The sequence below is a fragment of the Lissotriton helveticus genome, chromosome 7 (assembly GCF_964261635.1).
Source record: "Lissotriton helveticus chromosome 7, aLisHel1.1, whole genome shotgun sequence".
NCBI classification, from domain to species: domain Eukaryota; kingdom Metazoa; phylum Chordata; class Amphibia; order Caudata; family Salamandridae; genus Lissotriton; species Lissotriton helveticus.
In genome coordinates, this window is record NC_136068.1 from 1,094,320,024 (window position 1) to 1,094,341,398 (window position 21,375).

A 21,375-nucleotide genomic window follows, 5' to 3' on the forward strand; every position below is an offset into this window, starting at 1 on the left:
TCTAATCTAAGCCCCCTGGAGCAGCAGCAGCTATTTGCTTTTCTTGAATGGTCTCTTGCCAGGTCATCCCCCTGAGGTGATAGTGGACTGGGGAGGGTAAAAGAAGTGTCACCTCGACCCCAGCGTCTTTTAGGCCTTATTGTGGGTGGGGGAAGGGGGTTGTTGCATAAGCCTTGCTGTCAGGCCACCTTTCCTAGAGGACTTTTTTGTTGTTGTTGTAGTGTTATGGTCAGAGCTGCCGATGTTAGAATTAGGTTTGAGTACCAGCGTCAGCTCCACATCCCGTGATTCTGGGCAAATCACTTAATCTTCCTACCTAAAATGTAAATGAATTTGATATTGTGTAATGTAACTAGTGCTCATGCATACTGCTCCAATGTCTGTGTGCTGAGTTCACACTATATAAAACTACAGCAACAAAAAATAGTAATAACAAAAAACAACCGGACAGATTCCAGTGAGACTAACCAGATGGTGATCCATGAAAGGAAGGATCTGGGAATGTGGGCCAATTTTTTTGGGTCTAATTGTGATCCCAATCCGACTTTGGCATCCCCTCCCTTACATCACCTTTCTGCTCCTTTATTTTCGCCTATCCCTCTCTCCTTGTGTGTTCTCTGCTTTCTTTTCACCCTCTCCATCGCCTTTCATTTTCCCACCTTACTTCATGCACTCCATATACCCTTACTTCCTCCCTTCTCTCTCCATTCGCTTCATGTTCCTCCTTCCTTCTCTCTTTATTTCTTTCTCTGTAAGTCTAAATCCATTTCCTTTTTTACATCTACCTTCACTACCTTTCGCTCTCTTCTCTCTGTTTCCCTCTCTTTTTCGAACCCCCTCTCTCCTTCCCTCTGTCTTGCCTCATTCCAGTGTCTTTTTCCCCTCTCCTTCTGTTGCTATCACCCTTTCCTCTTTCTTCTCTGTCAAGTGTGTGTAGTTATATATATATTTATATATCTCTATATATATATATGTGTGTGTGTGTGTGTGTGTGTGTGTGTGTGTAGGTATGTATATATATATATATATATATATATATATATAGTTGTCATGTGATCAAGCTTCTTCCTGAGGCGAAACGCGTCATGGAGGACGCGCTGGCACAAATAAACTAATCACTTTGCACCAGCAACTTAAGGGTCTGCTCTTCGTCATTTTGTATTTGAAGCGAGAGCTCTGTTTTTGACGACTGTCTGGATATATATATATATATATATATATATGTGTGTGTGTGACATAGGGGCGCTTAACCAACTCTGTATCCATTGGCCTATCCGTTTGCCATCCACAATTCATTCCGCACAACATAGGCCACAGGCCCAGCCCACTTCGCCATTGCCTTACCTTTCTGTGAGGGACGGCATTTTGCTCATGCACGGTGTGCACTTATGCACGAAAATAGGCCCCATGATCAGTTTTCCTAAAACCATTCACAAAAGGCAGCTAATATTAGACTTCTTGGCCTTGACAATGCTTGTTTTCTTTCTGTTCTTCTTTTCTGGCTCTCCATATTTTCTCCCTATCTAGCTTCCTTTATCTCTTCTTTTCTATTGGTCATTCCCTCCCCCTCTTCCCTTTCCTCCCTATCTCTTTCTTCGATTCCGTCCCCCACCCCTCTTCTCCCCCACCCCATCCCTTTAGCCTCCCGCCCTCCCCTTCCCCGTGACACTATCTCTAAGGGCACTGCCCAACTTTAGGCGGAAGATTGGAGTCCGCTCCCACATCCCTGAGACTCAGGCCCCAGGCATCCGAGGGGGTCCCCTGGGGAGCGCGCGTGGGTGAGTTCACAGCTCTGACATCAGCCCCTGGAGCCCCTCCAAGCAGGGGGCGCGGGGGCTGCTTTCGATCAGTGAAAAAGAATGACACTTTTCTTGGCTCCAACTTGTGAGGCAAATGTGGTCCACGAGGGAGTGAGCGAGCCCAGCCCTTGAAGGAAGCGACGTGCAGGAAGGCCTCGGCGATCACTGCCAGCGGTGCTGCCTCTGGGATCCTGCTACCGAGAATAATGCTTTCAGTATGAGCGCGCCGCGATAAGATGCCACGGATTGCACTTCCGTGGCCACCCCGCCGCGGGAGGCTGCAGCCTCCGGCCGCAGATGCGCCGTCCTAGCTCCTGACGCAGACGCAGGCTCCCACCCTACCAGCAGCCCAGATTTCGGCACCTTTCCCACCCGGAGACAGGACCGGACCGCCGGCAGCCTCCTCCCGCCATGTACTGCTGGGGTGAGTACTTGGAGCCAGCGCCTCAGAGGGTGCGCTAGCTTCAGAAAGTTCTGTGTTCGTTTCTAGGCGCTTTAATAAAACAGTGAGGGCAGATTCTCGGAAGAGAAACGCTTCTGTGTTGCTTAAACTAAAATGTCACGTCCCAGTGTTTACACGCCGTGTGGTAGCAAACAAAGTGAGTTTAAAGCGTACCCTGTAAAGGCTCAGGTGGGGCAGGTGGGCTCAATGGAACCGACCTGACTTTTGATACTCCGGTGTCAATGCGTCATATCAGATCCAGTTTATTATACAGTTTACAGTTCGTCCTCTCTGCTGTACTTAGAGGACATCCAGTGTCACTTGTACGGAAGGGAAGCCGGCTGCAGGAATGTCTTTTGGCAGTAAGACAGCTCAGCGGGTTTGACGCCTGCTGCTGCACGGGCCTCTGTGAATTCTGTATTCCAGAGGTCCGAAACCCAGCGAGGTCAGTTCAACCTTTCATCTTCCCGGCATCGATTAAAAGCGCGCCTTTGAGTTTATCTAGTAACAAAGCCTTTTATTTGTTCACCTGAAGACATTTTAACTTGAGGTGTGCTATATCTGATCGGAGTCCATTATTGTTCCTAGCACTGGCGCTCCTTTGGAAAGTGGACTTCTGCTGAATAGAGGGGTGGTGGGTGGGTGTGTGTGTGTGGGCGGGGGGGGGGGGCACAAAGGTTAGTGCAGAGACTGTGTAACATTAGAAGTTCAGTCTGGGTCAGACTGAGAATGAAACATAGCCAAACTTACTTTTTATTGGTTAATATTATTTTCCCTGCAGACCGATTGTAGCTTGAAAGTTGAAGTAATGAACTGCTTTGCTTCGCTTGTGTTCTACGCTCCAGTACAGAGCCTGCCCCCCTTTTATAGTCGACAGGGACTTTGTGAGATCCCAGGACGGCCGGCAGAGCTGGGGAAGCGTCAGTCACACACGAGTCTAGCCGACTTTCGCTCTTGGAGTAGCAGCACTGAGTTGACAATCTTGTGTGTGCCTCGTAGAAGTAACGGGGAGGGTACAGCCCTTGCACCCCCGTTGTGTCATGGACACTGACCTTTCCCAGTGAATCCGCTCGCAGAATGCGAGGTTGTCATGTGCATAGCGCTTGCTATCATTAGCACAGTACAGGAGCGCTTTCTTAAGCGTCCGCCGGTTTGTGCAGGTCTTTGAGCGCCATTACTCAAGTGTGCGCGTTTTGGCAGGTGTTACAGTAAACTTTGCCGCCTGTGAGTACGGTCTGTAGTCTCTCGGGAGGCCGGCTTTAATGTATGAGATGTTTAATGCTCGCAGCACTGTGGAGCGGTGAGAGGCCCTCCGTTGTCACCCGGGCAGTTTCAGTGAAAAGCACCTTTTGCACATCCTTTCTCCTGGCCTCACCTCTCTGGCGTAGAGGCAGGTCCGCCTCCTTTTTGCCAGCGCTGCGATGACTCTTGGAACTTCAGAAGTAGTCTGTTCCTAATTGTCTAACGGATTTACGACTTGTGTCTTGAAAAAAAATAACAAAAACATGTTTTGTTGCGGCCACAAGAGACACCAGTGCAAGTGCGCTTTGCATTACAGCTCCCCCCCTCCCCGCAGCTCCCTTCATCCCATCTAGGGGGAGTGGCAGGGCCGAAACTGCCAAGCTTTCAGTGCCGGCACTTCCTGTCAAAGGCTTCGCACCTGCACTTCTAAGACGATCTGCTGCACTAGACCCAGCACTTCTCAGCAGGCCTTGCATACTAGTACCTGCACTTCTCAGCAGCACTGCTATGCTAGCTCCTGCACTTCTCAACAGGACTTGCATACTAGTACCTGCACTTCTCAGCTTCATTGGTATGCTAGTTTCTGCATTTCTCAGCAGATCTGCTGTACTGGCACGAGCACTTCTCAGGAAACCTCGCATACTAGCAGCCGCACTTCTCATTGAATTTGCTTTTCCTCTTTCGCATGTGAGCACTTCTCAACAGGGCTGCTGCTCTTCTAATGGGACGATGTAAAGTAGCTTCTAAGCAGGGTTGCTGCTCTTCTAATAGGACAGTGTACACATAATTTTAAGCAGGGCTGCTACTCTTCTATTGGGAGCTGTGTAAACCTAATTCTAAGCAGGGCTGCTACTCTTATAATAGGTCTGTGTAAATAACCTTCTAAGCAGGGCTGCTCCGCTTCTAATAGGACTGTGTAAACAGGCTTCTAAGCAGGGCTGCTAGTCTTCTAATGGAACTGTGTAAACAAGCTTCTGAGCAGGGCAGCTCCACTTCTAATGGGACTGTGTAAACCAACTTCTAAGCAGGGCTGCTACTCTTCTAATGGGACTGTGTAAACAAACTTCTAAGCGGGGCTGCTCCGCTTCTAATGGGACTGTGTAAACAAACTTCTAAGCGGGGCTGCTCCGCTTTTAATGGGACTGTGTAAACCAACTTCTAAGCAGGGCTGCTACTCTTCTAATGGGACTGTGTAAACAAACTTCTAAGCGGGGCTGTTCCGCTTCTAATGGGACTGTGTAAACAAACTTCTAAGCAGGGCTGCTACTCTTCTAATGGGACTGTGTAAACAAACTTCTAAGCAGGGCTACTACTCTGCTAATGGGACTGTGTACATAAGCTTCTAAGCAGGGCTGCTAATCTTCTAATGGGACTGCGTGAACAAGCTAAGCAGGGCTGCTAGTTTTTTAATGGGACTGTGTAAACAAGCTTCTAAGCAGGGCTGCTATTCTTCTAATGGAACTGTGTAAACACGCTTCTAAGCAGGGATGCTACTCTTCTAATGGGACTGTGTAAATAAACTTCTAAGCAGGGCGGCTCAGCTTCTAATATGACTAAACAAGCTTCTAAGCAGTGCTGATACTCTTCTAATTGGACTTTGTAAACATAATTCTTAGCAGGGCTACTAGTCTTCTAACGGGACTATGTAAATAAACTTCTAAGCAGGGCTGCTACTCTTCGAATGGGACTGTGTAAACAGGCTTCTAAGTATGGCTGCTCCGCTTCTAATGGGACTGTGTAAACAAACTTCTAAGTAGTGCTGCTACTCTTCTAATGGAACTGGGTAAAGAAGCTTCTAAGCAGGGGTGCTACTCTTTTAATGGGACTGTGTAAACAAGCTTTTAACCCCTTGCATGCAGGGGTAATTCCCACCGCTGTGCTGGGGGGGGGGGGCGCGCACAGCGCCCCCATGCTCATGACGAGCTCAGCTCGTCATGAGGTACAGTGCTCAGGTGCTCATGGAACGTTCAGAACAGCAGAGGAATTATCCCCGCTCGTGAGCGTTCCACGGGCCATGACGAGCTCAGCTCGTCATGAGCACGTGAGCACTGTGCCTCATGACGAGCTGAGCTCGTCATGAGCACAGAACGGGTTAAGCAGGGCTGCTAGTCTTCTAATGGGACTGTGTAAACAAGCTTCTAAGCAGGGATGCTAGTCTTCTAATGGGACTGTGCAAACAAGCTTCTAAGCAGGGCTGGCCATCTTCTAATATGACTGTGTAAACAAGCTTCTAAGGAGGGCTGCTATTTTTCTAATGGGACTGTGTAAACAGAATTCTTAGCAGGGCTGCTGCTCTTATGATATGCCTGCGTAAACAAGCTTCTGTAGTAGGGGATCTCTGTGTATAGTCATAATCTAGTGAATAGTCCCGCCCATTCACTAGATTATGACTATAACAGAGATACCCCTACTACAGAACTGGAGTTACAGGACAGAAACTACTCCTTCTGTAGTAGGGGTATCTCTGTTACAGTCATAATCTAGTGAATGGGCGGGACTATTCACTAGATTATGACTATAACAGAGATACCCCTACTACAGAACTGGAGTTACAGGACAGAAACTACTCCTTCTAAGTAGGCTGCTAGTCTTCTAATGGGACTGTGTAAACAAGCTTCTAAGCAGGCTGCTAGTCTTCTAATGGGACTGTGTAAACAAACTTCTAAGCAGGGCAGTTACTCTTTTAACCTCTTCCATGCGTCGGACGGCCGGTGGCCGTCCGACGTCACGGTGGGCGTGTGCGGAGGACTGCCGGGGGCCGTCCGAACCACGCCCACGCCATAAATCACCCGCACCGTGGCTGAATTTTCGCCGCGGTCAAGGGGTTAATGGGACTGTGTAAACAAACTTCTAAGCAGGGCGGTTACTCTTCTAATGGGACTGCATAAACAAACTTCTAAGCAGGGCTGCTACTCTTCTAATGGGATTGTGGAAACATAATTCAAAGCAGGGCTGCTACGGTTCTAATGGAACTGTAAACATAATTCTACGCAGGGCTGCTACTCTTCTAATGGGACCGTGTACACAAAATTCTAAGCGTGGCTGCTGCACTTCTAATTGGACTGTGTAAACAAACTTCAAAGCGTGATTGCTGCACTTCTAATGGGTCTGCATGCGCACTTTTAAACAGGCTCCTACACTTCTAATGAGACTACATGCATCCCTGTCATCGGGGCTACTACACTTTTACTGAGGATACGTAAGCACTTCTAAACAAGGCAGCTGAACTGCTAATGGCACTACGTACACACATCTCAACAGGGATGCACTAACTTCTGATGGGACTTCAAATGCACTACTAAGTAGGACTGTCACGCTTCTAACAGTACAATGTACACAGTCCTCAGCAGAGCTGCTACATTTTTAATGGGACTACATACGCACCTGTAAGCAGGGCTGCTACACTTCTTATGGGGCCATGTACGCACTCCTAAGCAGGGCTGCAATACTTTCAATGGTCCTAAGTACACACTTCTAAGCAGGGCTGCTACATTTCGAATGGGACTACGTACTCACCTGTAAGCAGGGCTGCTACACTTCTGATGAGCACCTAAATTGGACTATGTTTGCACTTTTATGCTGGGCTGCTGCACTTCTAATGGTACTTCGAACGCACTTTTCGGCAGAGTTCATGTGCGACCACGTGCACTTCTCATCGGGACAGGCTAAAGGGACAGGACTTGCCTTTCTTATCTGTTATGTTTTACTTCTTGGAAGTGCAAGCATTCTTAGCAGGCCCGCAATACTGACCGTAGGTAATATTACTGAGTCATACAGTATATATAGCTGTAATGGTCTGGTGTGGTTAAAGGCAAAGACTGTTGGCCTCGAAATGTATCAAACATAGATGAAAAGTTCTGCTGGAGTCTGCACAATTTAGGTCAGTTTTTGCACTTCTCAGTAGGACTGTTGTTTTTAGGTCTCGCTGAGCCAATGCGCTTGCGCATTGCTCCGGCGAGATTCTAGTTAGCGGTCCGAAAAGTCTACCAAATCTGCGGATTAGACAGAGTTCATGTGAGACAGGCGCGTGCACGAGGCCAACCACGTCACACACCACCATTTGTCTGTGCCTCGGCATCAGACTTCAAAGGCTGCCGCTCCCCCCCATCAGACTTCAAAGGCTGCCGCTCCCCCGCCCCCGCATCAGACTTGAAAGGAATGCGCTCCCGCTCCCCCGCCCCCCACAGCAATGCCGGGAGCCTGTTTGTAATTGCTCACATTACCAAACTCACCGTTTGCACGATTACTGCCCTTACCTAGCCGCAACACCCTCTCTGCCCGCACTAAACTATTACTCCCTCTTAGAATAACCTCACCTTCCACACAATCCCTTTTAGTAAGCTGATTATACAATGCCCATACCTAGCCGTTATTCTTGCACAAACGCGCCTACCATCACAGCACAAAATACTACCAGCCCAATATTTGACTTGCCCTCTCACAACCCTATTATAGCAGCACCCTTTTGGAATTCCTCGTTAAGATACCGCATAACAACCGTCGCTCACAAAAATGCACCCATAACACTTACCCGAACAATCTACCAATCGGCATTGATAATTTAACGACGGCTCGTGCATGACTCCTGCACTTATGTGTTTTAAATGTTTGTGATAGTTTTATTACACTATCTCTCTGCCCGCAAGTGCACCGTGGATGCTTGAGTAGTGCTCCCTTTCCTTCTTCGTAAACGGCATATTGTTTAGGTATTCTGGCTCGTGCATGAATTCTGCACTTATGTGTTGTTATAAACCTTTGTGATAGTTTATTGACAGTATCTCTCTGCCCGCAAGTGCACCATGGACGCTTGAATAGTGCTCACTTTCCTCCTTTGTGTACGGCATAGTGTTCACGTATCCCGTCTAAATCAGTCTCGCTCTTCTTCCCCTTCTCCCATCTCGATGCCCACCCCGCCCACCTTTGGATCCTACATCGGGAAAACAACAAACTGTAAATATATGGCTACGTCTGTTTAAATTTCTGCTTGTTATGCCACATGCAGCATCTTTTCTGACATGCTCTTTCTCTGCAACACTTTGTCTCTTGTTACCAACGTTTTTATTGATTCATTGTAACGAACTGTTGAATGTGATTACTGCCGCATATTGCTTCCCTCTCTTTTTTCCTCATGCTCAGGCACAAATGTTTTATCACGCCCCTTCCACCCCATGCGCTTGGAAAACCTCTTGAACCTTACATGAAATCTGCCGCACTCCTAAATAATTTCTTTGCGACCACTCGCAACACAAATCTCGGGGATATATGTTATCAAAATGCAACCTATGAATGTATAACCATAATGTAATGTCAATATGGTTTTTCCGTCATGTACTTTGTTGCTGTCCATATACCTCCTTCTGATGTGGTCTATATAACTTTTACATGGTTGAATGCCTATGTCACTCTAGCTTCACACCCAATATTCCATCCGATAACGTTTGCACTCTCCTGTACCTTCCGTTTCCTATCTAAATTGACCTGATCAAATATGTACTAATATGATACACATGTCACTACTGTTCTCATGCTTCCCACCACCACCTCTCCACGTCTCTTTACTCTCCTCACACCCCCTCACCCACACACTCTCTCACCCTCACACACCCTCACTCACCCTCACACCCTCACCCTCACACCCCCTCACCCTCACAGCCCTCTCACCCTTACACACCCTCACCCTCACTCACACTCACAACCCTCTCACCCTCACTCACCCTCACACCCTCACCCTCACCCCCTCACCCTCACACCACCTCACCCTCACAACCCCCTCACACACCCTCACTCACCCTCACACCCCCTCACCCACACACACGCCCCCTCATCCTCACCCTCACCCCCCACCCTCACACTCCCTCACCCTCACACCCCCTCATCCCCCCTCACCCTCACATCCTCACACACCCTCACCCTTACACCCCTCACACCCTCACCCTCACACCCCCTCACCCTCACTCATCCTCACACCCTCACAACCCTCTCACCCCTCACCCTCACACACCCTCACACACCCTCACTCACCCTCACACACCCTCACCAGCATAGTGTAACAACACACAGCATAACAAAACACAGCATAGCATAACAAAAAAAGCATAGCATAGCAAAACATAGCATAGCATAGCATAACAAAACATAGCATAGCATAACAAAACAAAGCATAGGATAACATAGCATAGCATAACAAAACAAAGCATAGGATAGTAAAACAAAACATAGCATAACAAAACAAAACATAGCATAGCAAAACACAACAAAACATAGCATAGCATAACAAAACATAGCATAACAAAACAAAGCATAGCATAACATAACAAAGCATAGCAAAACAAAACAAAGCATAGTATTACAAAACATAGCATAGCATGTCAAAACACAACAAAACATAGCAGAACAAAACAGCATACGATAACAAAACATAGCATAAGATAACAAAACATAGCAGAACATAACAAAACATAGCAGAACATAACAAAACAAAGCATAGCATAACAAATCATAGCATAACTAAACATAGCAAAACACAACAAAACATAGCATAGCATAACACACCACCACAAAACATAGCATACATACCAAACAATAGCATAGCAAAACATAGCATAGCATAACAAAACACAACAAAGCATAGCATAACAAAACACAACAAAACATAGCACAACAAAACAAAGCTTAGCATAGCATAACAAAACATAGCATAACAAAGCCTAGCTTAGCATAACAAAACATAGCATAACAAAACATAGCTTAACAAACATAGCAAAACAAAGCATAGCATAATAAAACATAGCATAACATAACAAAACATAGCATAGCATAACAAAACATAGGATAGCATAACAAAGCATAGCATAGCAAAACACAACAAAACATAGCATAGCATAATAAAACACAACAAAACATAGCATAGCCTAACAAAACAAAGCATAGGAGAGCAAAACTAAACATAACATAGCATAACAAAACAAAGCATAGGATAGCAAAACAAAGCATAGCATAACAAAACATAACATAACAAAACATAGCATTACAAAACACAACAGATAGCATAACAAAACTTAGCAAAACAAAACATAGCATAGGTTAACAAAACACAACAAAACAGCATAGCAAAACAAAACATATAATAGCATAGCAAAACATAGCATAGCATACCAAACACAACAAAACATAGCACAGCATAACAAAATATAGCATAGTAAAACAAAGCATAGCATAATAAAACACAACAAAACATAGCATATCATAACAAAACATAGCATAGCATAACAAAGCATAGCATAGCAAAACATAGCATAGCCTAGCAAAACATAGCATAGCATAACAAAACACAGCATAGCATAACAAATCAAAGCATATGATAGCAAAACATAGCATAGCAAAACAAAACATAGGTTAGCAAAACAAAACATAGCATAGCATACAGCATCACTCACCACCACCACAGCATCACTCAGGGGCACCACAACATCACTATGCGCTACCACCGCATCACTGAACGCCACAGCATCACTCGTTCGCCATCACAACATCACTCAGCGCCACCACTGCATCAATCTGTGAAACCATTCAACAACAACTGGTTCGAATATGTTCTCTCAATGTTTCAAGCTTTATTGCAAATGTAACAAAAAGATGTTAATATTTCACTTCTGTTCTTGGATTTTCGTCACAATAAAATACACTGAACATAATCTTCACAAAAGTTATTTACAAAAGTTTAAGCTATTGCCATTATAAATTACAATAACTTTTATTTAAGAATTAATTATTTAAAAAAAATTAAAAGCCATTGTTATTTGTAATATCAATACATGTAAGCCATGTAAATACAACACATATGGCATTACAACTGCTATAGGTGTCACATTTGCGAAAGTTATAACTATTGGCATTGTAAATGGCAAACCTATTAATTTCGCTATTTTCAAAAACAAAACATAAATAAAAAATTTGTCTTTTACAATACCAATAGCTCAAACTTTCCTAATGTGAAACCTATTGCATTGCAAATGCTTATTTTAATTGCAGTACTCACACTTCTCAATGGGGCTGGCATGCTCGTAATGGGACATTACTCACACCTCTAAGCGGGGCTGCTGTAGTTCTAATTGGACAGTACTCACATTTCCCAGAATGACAGTACTTGCACTAATCAGTACCACTGCTGTACTTCTAAAAAGGCAGCACTTCCCAAGAAGTGTGCTATACTTTTTTTGCCGGTACCTATATTTCTCATCAAGTCTGCCATTCTCATACTCAGCCGACTTTACAGTTGGTCAGATATACCCTTCATAAAGCTTCAGCTCCCAGACTAGCTGCACCAGTGTCCCCCTTGGAATAACACAAACCAGGGCCGGACTGGCCGTTGCGGGCACCGGGCAATCCCCCGGTGTGCCGCATGGGTGGGGGCCACTGGGGGCCGTTTTTGTTACATGGGCGTTTTTGCAGCATACCTGCAAATTCGGCCCTGAAACCAAAACGGCCGAAAACCGGCCCTGGCAAAGAGCACTTTGCCATGGCCGGTTTTGATTCCCAGTCCGGCCCTGACACAAACTCATCTGCAGTTAGACACACCAAAAACCTAAGGACGAAAGTCTTTAATGAGTCTTGCAAAGGGACAGAAAGAACCCATCCACTACTCCACATGCAGAAACCAAAGTAGATACGTTCTACTAACATCACCGGCTCGACAAACAAACCCCTCTCAAATCAGAAAAGAAAACAATAGGGAGCAAATGAACAAACAAATAACTCAATGAAGAACCTAGCAATCTCAAAAGAAGAAACAATAGGAATGAAGATGGAATTTCACATTAACTACTGCGGATCAAATACTTTGCAAGCACCACAAGATAGGATACCATAAATTAAGCATGGGCGGAGTTCACGGAGTTCTGCTACGCGTAACTCCGCAAAGTGCAAAAAAACCTCTGCCGTGCTACGCAGGGCTCCGCAAACGGCGGAGTGTGCTGGATAAATGCTATTCGTGGTGATTTTCATTGCTAGGTGCTTGTCTGCACTGTGCAATCATTGTGAACAGCATCATGAACAGCACAAGCGGGCACTGCTTTCTTTCTGCCGCTTGAGTAGATTTTTATTCGAGTGGTATCTTTCTCAATGGGAGCGGACAGTTTCTCAACACGAGCGGTCGAGAGCATACACGACCACGCACAATGAGAAAAATGACCGCCTGCATTGAGAAATCTCACCAGGAGTTTGATTTTCCGCGCTAGCCAACTTGATGTTGATGATCACGAATGAGGAAAAATCTCGCCGGGCGGCAGATTTTTCTTCGCTCGCGCACACCAACTTGATGTTGACAAACATAGTGCAGTGATCTCCGCAAACTCCGTGAGCGGAGCGGAGTCCACCCTACAGACTTACCATACATTCATGTGTAGTGCAAAACGTCATATTGTATGAATGCGTTCACGGAGCTCCGAACACATCTAGACAGATCTATGGTATTTTAGAAGAATTTACAAACACTGAAACTTTGAAACCTTGTCCCATGTGTCTCTGCAACAGTGCAACAATCTCATGTTGTACTTTAAATTGAAAATATCAAATGTTTCGGATAACGTACGTATCAACAGTTCCCTATCTTCTTCTCCAACGTATAACGTAATATACTCTACAGGTGCCACTCATGGCATTCAAGCTTTTTGGAAGATAAGGAACTATAGTCACTGGAACTAAAGCCCAAAGCATCAAACGTCATGAGAACAGCACACCCTAGACAATATGAAACAATACACAACAACTCTTGTTCCTAATCTCACGTGTGTGTTCAGTGCTTGAATCCCATAAGGCTCTGTCCTCAAATCACTACCGTAGGCTATTATCACACCCCTTCTTAAGTCATCAATGGCAGACTCAAAGATTCTGGCCAATTGTAGCCCAATCTCTAAACTATCAGTTCTTGGCGAAATCTTTGAGAAAGAATCTACATATCAACTACAAAACCAAGAGGAACAAAGCCAATTTCGACACAACATCCAATAGATCCCAATGGGCATCAAAACGATACTGACTGATCAAAGGATCAAGATCAGCAACCAATTGACACTAGTTGATAACTCAGCGGAATATGCTGCAGGTGATCCTATGGCCGTAGGTCACAATATCGAGCACAAAAATATTGTACTACCAATATATTGCAGCCTTAGTGCCGACCACCAAAATATAGTGAAGCTAACAATGTATACGTACATTTAGGTTTACAATTCTTAACTCCACATCTATGTACCTTGATGGTACGTATATTGTCGTGGCACACAGATGTTGAGTTAGATGTATTACATCTCTGCTTGCCAGTGAATACTTGTTTTGGTAGCCAATATTCTGCTAACGATATCTGGTGGCATGATATTTAAAACTCAGTATTCAAGTTTTCTTGAAGGCTGTAGGACAGGGCTGAGGTCAATGTGTTCTAGCCTGGTCTGGTCCACCCTCTTTGATTGTAGCCAAGAAATATAAATTGGATCAATGACTTCATCAGCTTGGAAAGTGCCCTTTGGAGTTCCATAGTGCTCAACATTCTTGGCATGGCTGTTCAAAAATGCAGTTCTTGGCAATGGTCCTAGATCACCACTTACAAATGTAAGCCAATGACTCGCCGATGTGCATTCAATGTTCGACAAGTCCCAAGATGTCTAGAACAAAATAACAAACATCACATGCACCTCTGTATGTAGGGAAATGTCCTTTATTTGATCGGAAGAAAGACAGAAAACCTTGTGTTTAGTGGAAAATACCAGAAGTCCATCCCATTCAAATGGCCTCAGAATCTAGAGTTCACCGCTTACTACCACAAAGTCGGAAAAATGTAGGCTATATTTGAGTTCGACCTGTCTTTTTTTATAAATCACCACTGTGCTCAAAGATGTCAAGTTATATCTGTTTTTTCTCTGAAACAGGTACACCATTACAAAATCAGGCATCCAGGTTATACCTGACTAGCATGGCAATGCAAAACCTGGTTTGAAAACACTTCAGTGGCAGTTAGTACAAGAGATAATATAGTTCTGTGTATTTTCCTTAAAGCTTATTGGATGAACATGGAGGAAAAATAATAATAATTATTATTATAATAATAATAATTATAAAAATAATAATAAAAAGAGCATGGGGAACATTGTAAATCTAATTTTATTTATATAGCACTTACTACCCCTGACAAGGCTGTGAAGTGCTTTTTGGTGAGTAGCACGCTACTCCGGAACCCAAAGTGGATTAGGGGTAGATTAGTATATTGAAATATAAGTTGTTTATTGGAACGGTTGACGTGTGAATCTGTTAAGTGGATTGAATAGGATAAAGGAAGGATAGAGGAGGGAAGATTCTAGAAAGTGTTATTTGGGAGATCATAGGTGTATATTGAGGGTTGGGATGAGTCAAAGGAGGGATAGGAGAGGAACAGTCTAAAAAGGGTTGTTTGAGAAATTATAGGGATAAAATGAGGTTTGGGGGGTCAGAGATGAATATAGAGAAAATATTGAGACAGGTATAGGATGAGATGTAAAGTACTGAATTGGAGAGAGTTGAAGCTTTTTTTTCTCTACACTGGGAATAAAGTGATAAATATATAGATAATTAGCTAAATAAGAAGGTATACACTTATAAGGAAAATAATAAAGTATTTAAAGTAGTATTATATAAACTTGCATATGTACATGAAGGGATAAATATTTAGAAACTCAGACCTTGAATGTTGCTACGCATAAAGCTAATTTATTTATTCTTTTTCTTATTTTTTTATTTGTTTATTTGTTTATGTTTATTTATTTTAATTTTATATTTCCCCCAATAGGTCGATAGTGAAGTGCTTCTAGATACAATTGTTATGATCTTTACAAATAGTGATAGATAAAATATATATTAATATTTATTTTAACCATAAGTAATGTAAACATTTTTTAAGCAGAACTATGAGACCATCTATATTTTCTTTAACAGTATGTAGTATATATACATATATATATATATATATATATATATATATATATATATATATATGTATACATATATATATATATATATATAAATGTACATATTTAAACACATCCATATATTACAATTATGCATGTTTACATGCACAAGCATATGCCGTACATTTGTGTTTCGAGGATAGTGGTCATATAGGAAAACCTTCAAAGTCTTGCCCCTGATGCTTCCCAAATGGAAATCTACAAATCAGTTGCATCACATTGGATTACCAAAGAAACATTTGAGAGACTAAAACATAAAGGCAGATCTGAAGCTGTGTAAGGCCATAAGGGGTGAATTGTTGTGACCCTGCAGGAGAAGGGAGAACCCAGCTATCTATGAGTAAGGAACATCTAAACAGTAAGCTCTTAAAGTGGCTCCTGAATAAATCACTGAAGATGTGCTGATGAGTGATGAATATCAGTCAGTGGTCACTCGTCACATATCATTGGACCCTGGCTACACTAATTACCAGTCATGAAATTCGAACTGTACAGCGCTGTGAAGTAACCACGAGGCGTCTAAGAGTGATATTTAAAACCCCAAAATGAATGAATTATATATTTCCTTCAAGTATCTTTAATGGGATAGTTCCAGCACTTTTCAGCAGGGCTGGAGTATACATCACAGGACACAGAGTGCACTTATCTTATGTACGGTGCCAGCATTTTGCGTTATACTTTTAAAGTGACGTCACCTCTTCTGCTTAATGGGGCTGCTATACTTGTATGGATCTTTGCCAGAGTTTATGATTGGCCTATTCTTCTTTTCAATAGAGCAGCACGTCCAAGGAGGGAAGATACAAATGTAATGGGTCAGGACCAGCTCTTGTTAGCACTGCAACTACGCTTTTGATTGGACAGTCGAAGAACTTGACTGAATGAATACAACACTTATATAATGCACTCCACAATAAAGTTGCCACTAGGCTCTTCTCTGCACACCCACTTTTGGCGCAATAGTGCCAATTTTCTCATCTTGGCACTGTGTGTCTCAGCACTCTCTGAAGAGCTGCCACACTTTTAATTAGACACTACTGACAATTCCAGAAGGCCTCCTAGTCTTTTAATGGGACAATATTGGCTTTTCTCACCAGGGCTGCAGTACTTTAATGGGGCAGTATCGACTAAGGAAGCTGGTGCTGTTAGCCAGACTTTCAATAGTCTCTCTTTTTCACTTCCTGTGCAAGGAGTGGCAAGCTTGCTGATGCCAGAACCCCCAGAATACTTCAAAGCACTGCTTGTCTTCCTTGGGAAAGCCAGTGCCCTTTGGTGACTTAAGCTGGCAGTGCCATGAAAGCGATGCTGGAAGCACTGTCTGCCCTTTCTATCCTTTGTCACTCTGTGTGGAATAAAATCAATGTCTTGCCAGCAGAAATAGCTTTACTAAAATCATCAGTGTGGATCTCTGCGCTGTTTGGTTTTATGAATATATTAATTATAAGTATATTTTCTCCAGTATTTCTTCCCATCTGTTTTTATTCTTGTGAGAATGTGGTCTACAGTACTGATGGCAGTATTCCATATGAGTCTCCGGGTTAGGTTTCGAGGCCTAAAGAACTGGACATCATAGTGGAGATGAGGCCTCCTCAGTGATGTGTAGAGCTAACACAGCCTCATTGTGTAGGCCTCATCTGCCAATAACGCATGCACTGTCGCTGCAATGGGTATTGTTTACTTTAAGGGGCTTGGAAACTGCCAATTGCTTACCATTTTTTGGCTTCATAGTCACTCTTCCTTGCTGACTCCAAATTGGTCAGCAGATGCCGGGTTCACTTTCTCGTCTTTCATGTGGAGCATGAACCAACAACTACTGATTGACCAGCTTAATTAGTGTCTTTCCGCTGTCTATCCACTGCTTGCTCTGCGATTGATTATTTACAACAAGGGGTGGTGATGGACAGAGTCTCTGAATTAAGCAGAGTACTCTCACCCAGTCAAGAGATCAGGGCTAGATCCAACACCGTTTTTTAGCTCATTGCACCATCCCAGTTTCAGAACCTGGCTGTATGCAAATTAGTCTGTCCCTGGCCCAGTGCATCATGGGAACAGGGCAGACCAGACTACAAAAGCCAATTCTTACACTGGGAAGGAAACAAGCTTCCGGGGACCGGTTTCTGCCATTTCAGGCGTCTTCGGCCCGGCTTGCTTGAATCCTGATGGTGCAATGAGCAAGGGACTCACATCTGAGTATACCCTTCCACGCTTAGGGTGGACAAAATTATTTACAACAAGGGGTGGTGATGGACAGAGTCTCTGAATTAAGCAGAGTACTCTCACCCAGTCAAGAGATCAGGGCTAGATCCAACACCGTTTTTTAGCTCATTGCACCATCCCAGTTTCAGAACCTGGCTGTATGCAAATTAGTCTGTCCCTGGCCCAGTGCATCATGGGAACAGGGCAGACCAGACTACAAAAGCCAATTCTTACACTGGGAAGGAAACAAGCTTCCGGGGACCGGTTTCTGCCATTTCAGGCGTCTTCGGCCCGGCTTGCTTGAATCCTGATGGTGCAATGAGCAAGGGACTCACATCTGAGTATACCCTTCCACGCTTAGGGTGGACAAAATTATTTACAACAAGGGGTGGTGATGGACAGAGTCTCTGAATTAAGCAGAGTACTCTCACCCAGTCAAGAGATCAGGGCTAGATCCAACACCGTTTTTTAGCTCATTGCACCATCCCAGTTTCAGAACCTGGCTGTATGCAAATTAGTCTGTCCCTGGCCCAGTGCATCATGGGAACAGGGCAGACCAGACTACAAAAGCCAATTCTTACACTGGGAAGGAAACAAGCTTCCGGGGACCGGTTTCTGCCATTTCAGGCGTCTTCGGCCCGGCTTGCTTGAATCCTGATGGTGCAATGAGCAAGGGACTCACATCTGAGTATACCCTTCCACGCTTAGGGTGGACAAAATTATTTACAACAAGGGGTGGTGATGGACAGAGTCTCTGAATTAAGCAGAGTACTCTCACCCAGTCAAGAGATCAGGGCTAGATCCAACACCGTTTTTTAGCTCATTGCACCATCCCAGTTTCAGAACCTGGCTGTATGCAAATTAGTCTGTCCCTGGCCCAGTGCATCATGGGAACAGGGCAGACCAGACTACAAAAGCCAATTCTTACACTGGGAAGGAAACAAGCTTCCGGGGACCGGTTTCTGCCATTTCAGGCGTCTTCGGCCCGGCTTGCTTGAATCCTGATGGTGCAATGAGCAAGGGACTCACATCTGAGTATACCCTTCCACGCTTAGGGTGGACAAAATTATTTACAACAAGGGGTGGTGATGGACAGAGTCTCTGAATTAAGCAGAGTACTCTCACCCAGTCAAGAGATCAGGGCTAGATCCAACACCGTTTTTTAGCTCATTGCACCATCCCAGTTTCAGAACCTGGCTGTATGCAAATTAGTCTGTCCCTGGCCCAGTGCATCATGGGAACAGGGCAGACCAGACTACAAAAGCCAATTCTTACACTGGGAAGGAAACAAGCTTCCGGGGACCGGTTTCTGCCATTTCAGGCGTCTTCGGCCCGGCTTGCTTGAATCCTGATGGTGCAATGAGCAAGGGACTCACATCTGAGTATACCCTTCCACGCTTAGGGTGGACAAAATTATTTACAACAAGGGGTGGTGTTGGACAGAGTCTCTGAATTAAGCAGAGTACTCTCACCCAGTCAAGAGATCAGGGCTAGATCCAACACCGTTTTTTAGCTCATTGCACCATCCCAGTTTCAGAACCTGGCTGTATGCAAATTAGTCTGTCCCTGGCCCAGTGCATCATGGGAACAGGGCAGACCAGACTACAAAAGCCAATTCTTACACTGGGAAGGAAACAAGCTTCCGGGGACCGGTTTCTGCCATTTCAGGCGTCTTCGGCCCGGCTTGCTTGAATCCTGATGGTGCAATGAGCAAGGGACTCACATCTGAGTATACCCTTCCACGCTTAGGGTGGACAAAATTATTTACAACAAGGGGTGGTGATGGACAGAGTCTCTGAATTAAGCAGAGTACTCTCACCCAGTCAAGAGATCAGGGCTAGATCCAACACCGTTTTTTAGCTCATTGCACCATCCCAGTTTCAGAACCTGGCTGTATGCAAATTAGTCTGTCCCTGGCCCAGTGCATCATGGGAACAGGGCAGACCAGACTACAAAAGCCAATTCTTACACTGGGAAGGAAACAAGCTTCCGGGGACCGGTTTCTGCCATTTCAGGCGTCTTCGGCCCGGCTTGCTTGAATCCTGATGGTGCAATGAGCAAGGGACTCACATCTGAGTATACCCTTCCACGCTTAGGGTGGACAAAATTATTTACAACAAGGGGTGGTGATGGACAGAGTCTCTGAATTAAGCAGAGTACTCTCACCCAGTCAAGAGATCAGGGCTAGATCCAACACCGTTTTTTAGCTCATTGCACCATCCCAGTTTCAGAACCTGGCTGTATGCAAATTAGTCTGTCCCTGGCCCAGTGCATCATGGGAACAGGGCAGACCAGACTACAAAAGCCAATTCTTACACTGGGAAGGAAACAAGCTTCCGGGGACCGGTTTCTGCCATTTCAGGCGTCTTCGGCCCGGCTTGCTTGAATCCTGATGGTGCAATGAGCAAGGGACTCACATCTGAGTATACCCTTCCACGCTTAGGGTGGACAAAATTATTTACAACAAGGGGTGGTGATGGACAGAGTCTCTGAATTAAGCAGAGTACTCTCACCCAGTCAAGAGATCAGGGCTAGATCCAACACCGTTTTTTAGCTCATTGCACCATCCCAGTTTCAGAACCTGGCTGTATGCAAATTAGTCTGTCCCTGGCCCAGTGCATCATGGGAACAGGGCAGACCAGACTACAAAAGCCAATTCTTACACTGGGAAGGAAACAAGCTTCCGGGGACCGGTTTCTGCCATTTCAGGCGTCTTCAGCCCGGCTTGCTTGAATCCTGATGGTGCAATGAGCAAGGGACTCACATCTGAGTATACCCTTCCACGCTTAGGGTGGACAAAATTATTTACAACAAGGGGTGGTGATGGACAGAGTCTCTGAATTAAGCAGAGTACTCTCACCCAGTCAAGAGATCAGGGCTAGATCCAACACCGTTTTTTAGCTCATTGCACCATCCCAGTTTCAGAACCTGGCTGTATGCAAATTAGTCTGTCCCTGGCCCAGTGCATCATGGGAACAGGGCAGACCAGACTACAAAAGCCAATTCTTACACTGGGAAGGAAACAAGCTTCCGGGGACCGGTTTCTGCCATTTCAGGCGTCTTCGGCCCGGCTTGCTTGAATCCTGATGTTGCAATGAGCAAGGGACTCACATCTGAGTATACCCTTCCACGCTTAGGGTGGACAAAATTTGCATATAGCCAGGTTCTGAGCTGGGATGGGGCAGTGAGATAAATAACGGTGATGGATCAAGCCCTGATCTTTGGACTGGGTAAGAGTGGTCTGCTTAATTCAGACACTCTGTTCATCACCACCCCCTTTTCTGAATCGTTTTTGGCCACTATAGGTGTGGCAGGGTATACTCAGACATGAGTCCCTTTCTCACTGCTCCATCAGGATTCAAGCAAGCCGGGCCGAAGAGGCTGAAATGCCAGAAACCGATCCCCGGTAGCTTGTCTCCTTTCTGGTGAAGAATTGGCTTGGTAGTTTGGTCTGCCCTGTTCCCATGATGCACTGGGCCAGGGACAGACTAACTTGCATATAGCCAGGTTCTGAGCTGGGATGGGGCAGTGAGATAAATAACGGTGATGGATCAAGCCCTGATCTTTGGACTGGGTAAGAGTGGTCTGCTTAATTCAGACACTCTGTTCATCACCACCCCCTTTTCTGAATCGTTTTTGGCCACTATAGGTGTGGCAGGGTATACTCAGACATGAGTCCCTTTCTCACTGCTCCATCAGGATTCAA

General features: G+C 44.8%; 1 protein-coding gene across 5 annotated transcripts in view; it reads left to right on the forward strand.

Moving 5' to 3' along the window:
- BAHCC1 (BAH domain and coiled-coil containing 1) overlaps nucleotides 1-21,375 on the forward strand; it is a 557,942-nt gene that overhangs the window by 349,864 nt on the left and 186,703 nt on the right. Inside the window, exon 1 of one of the 5 annotated variants that reach the window (XM_078654227.1) lies at nucleotides 2,162-2,223. The exons of the other annotated variants lie outside the window; for them this stretch is intronic. Within the exon in view, the coding sequence (XP_078510353.1) occupies nucleotides 2,211-2,223 (13 nt within the window). The 5' untranslated portion in view covers nucleotides 2,162-2,210. Of the gene's footprint in view, nucleotides 1-2,161; nucleotides 2,224-21,375 lie in introns of those variants that run through there. 5 annotated transcript variants of the gene reach the window in all.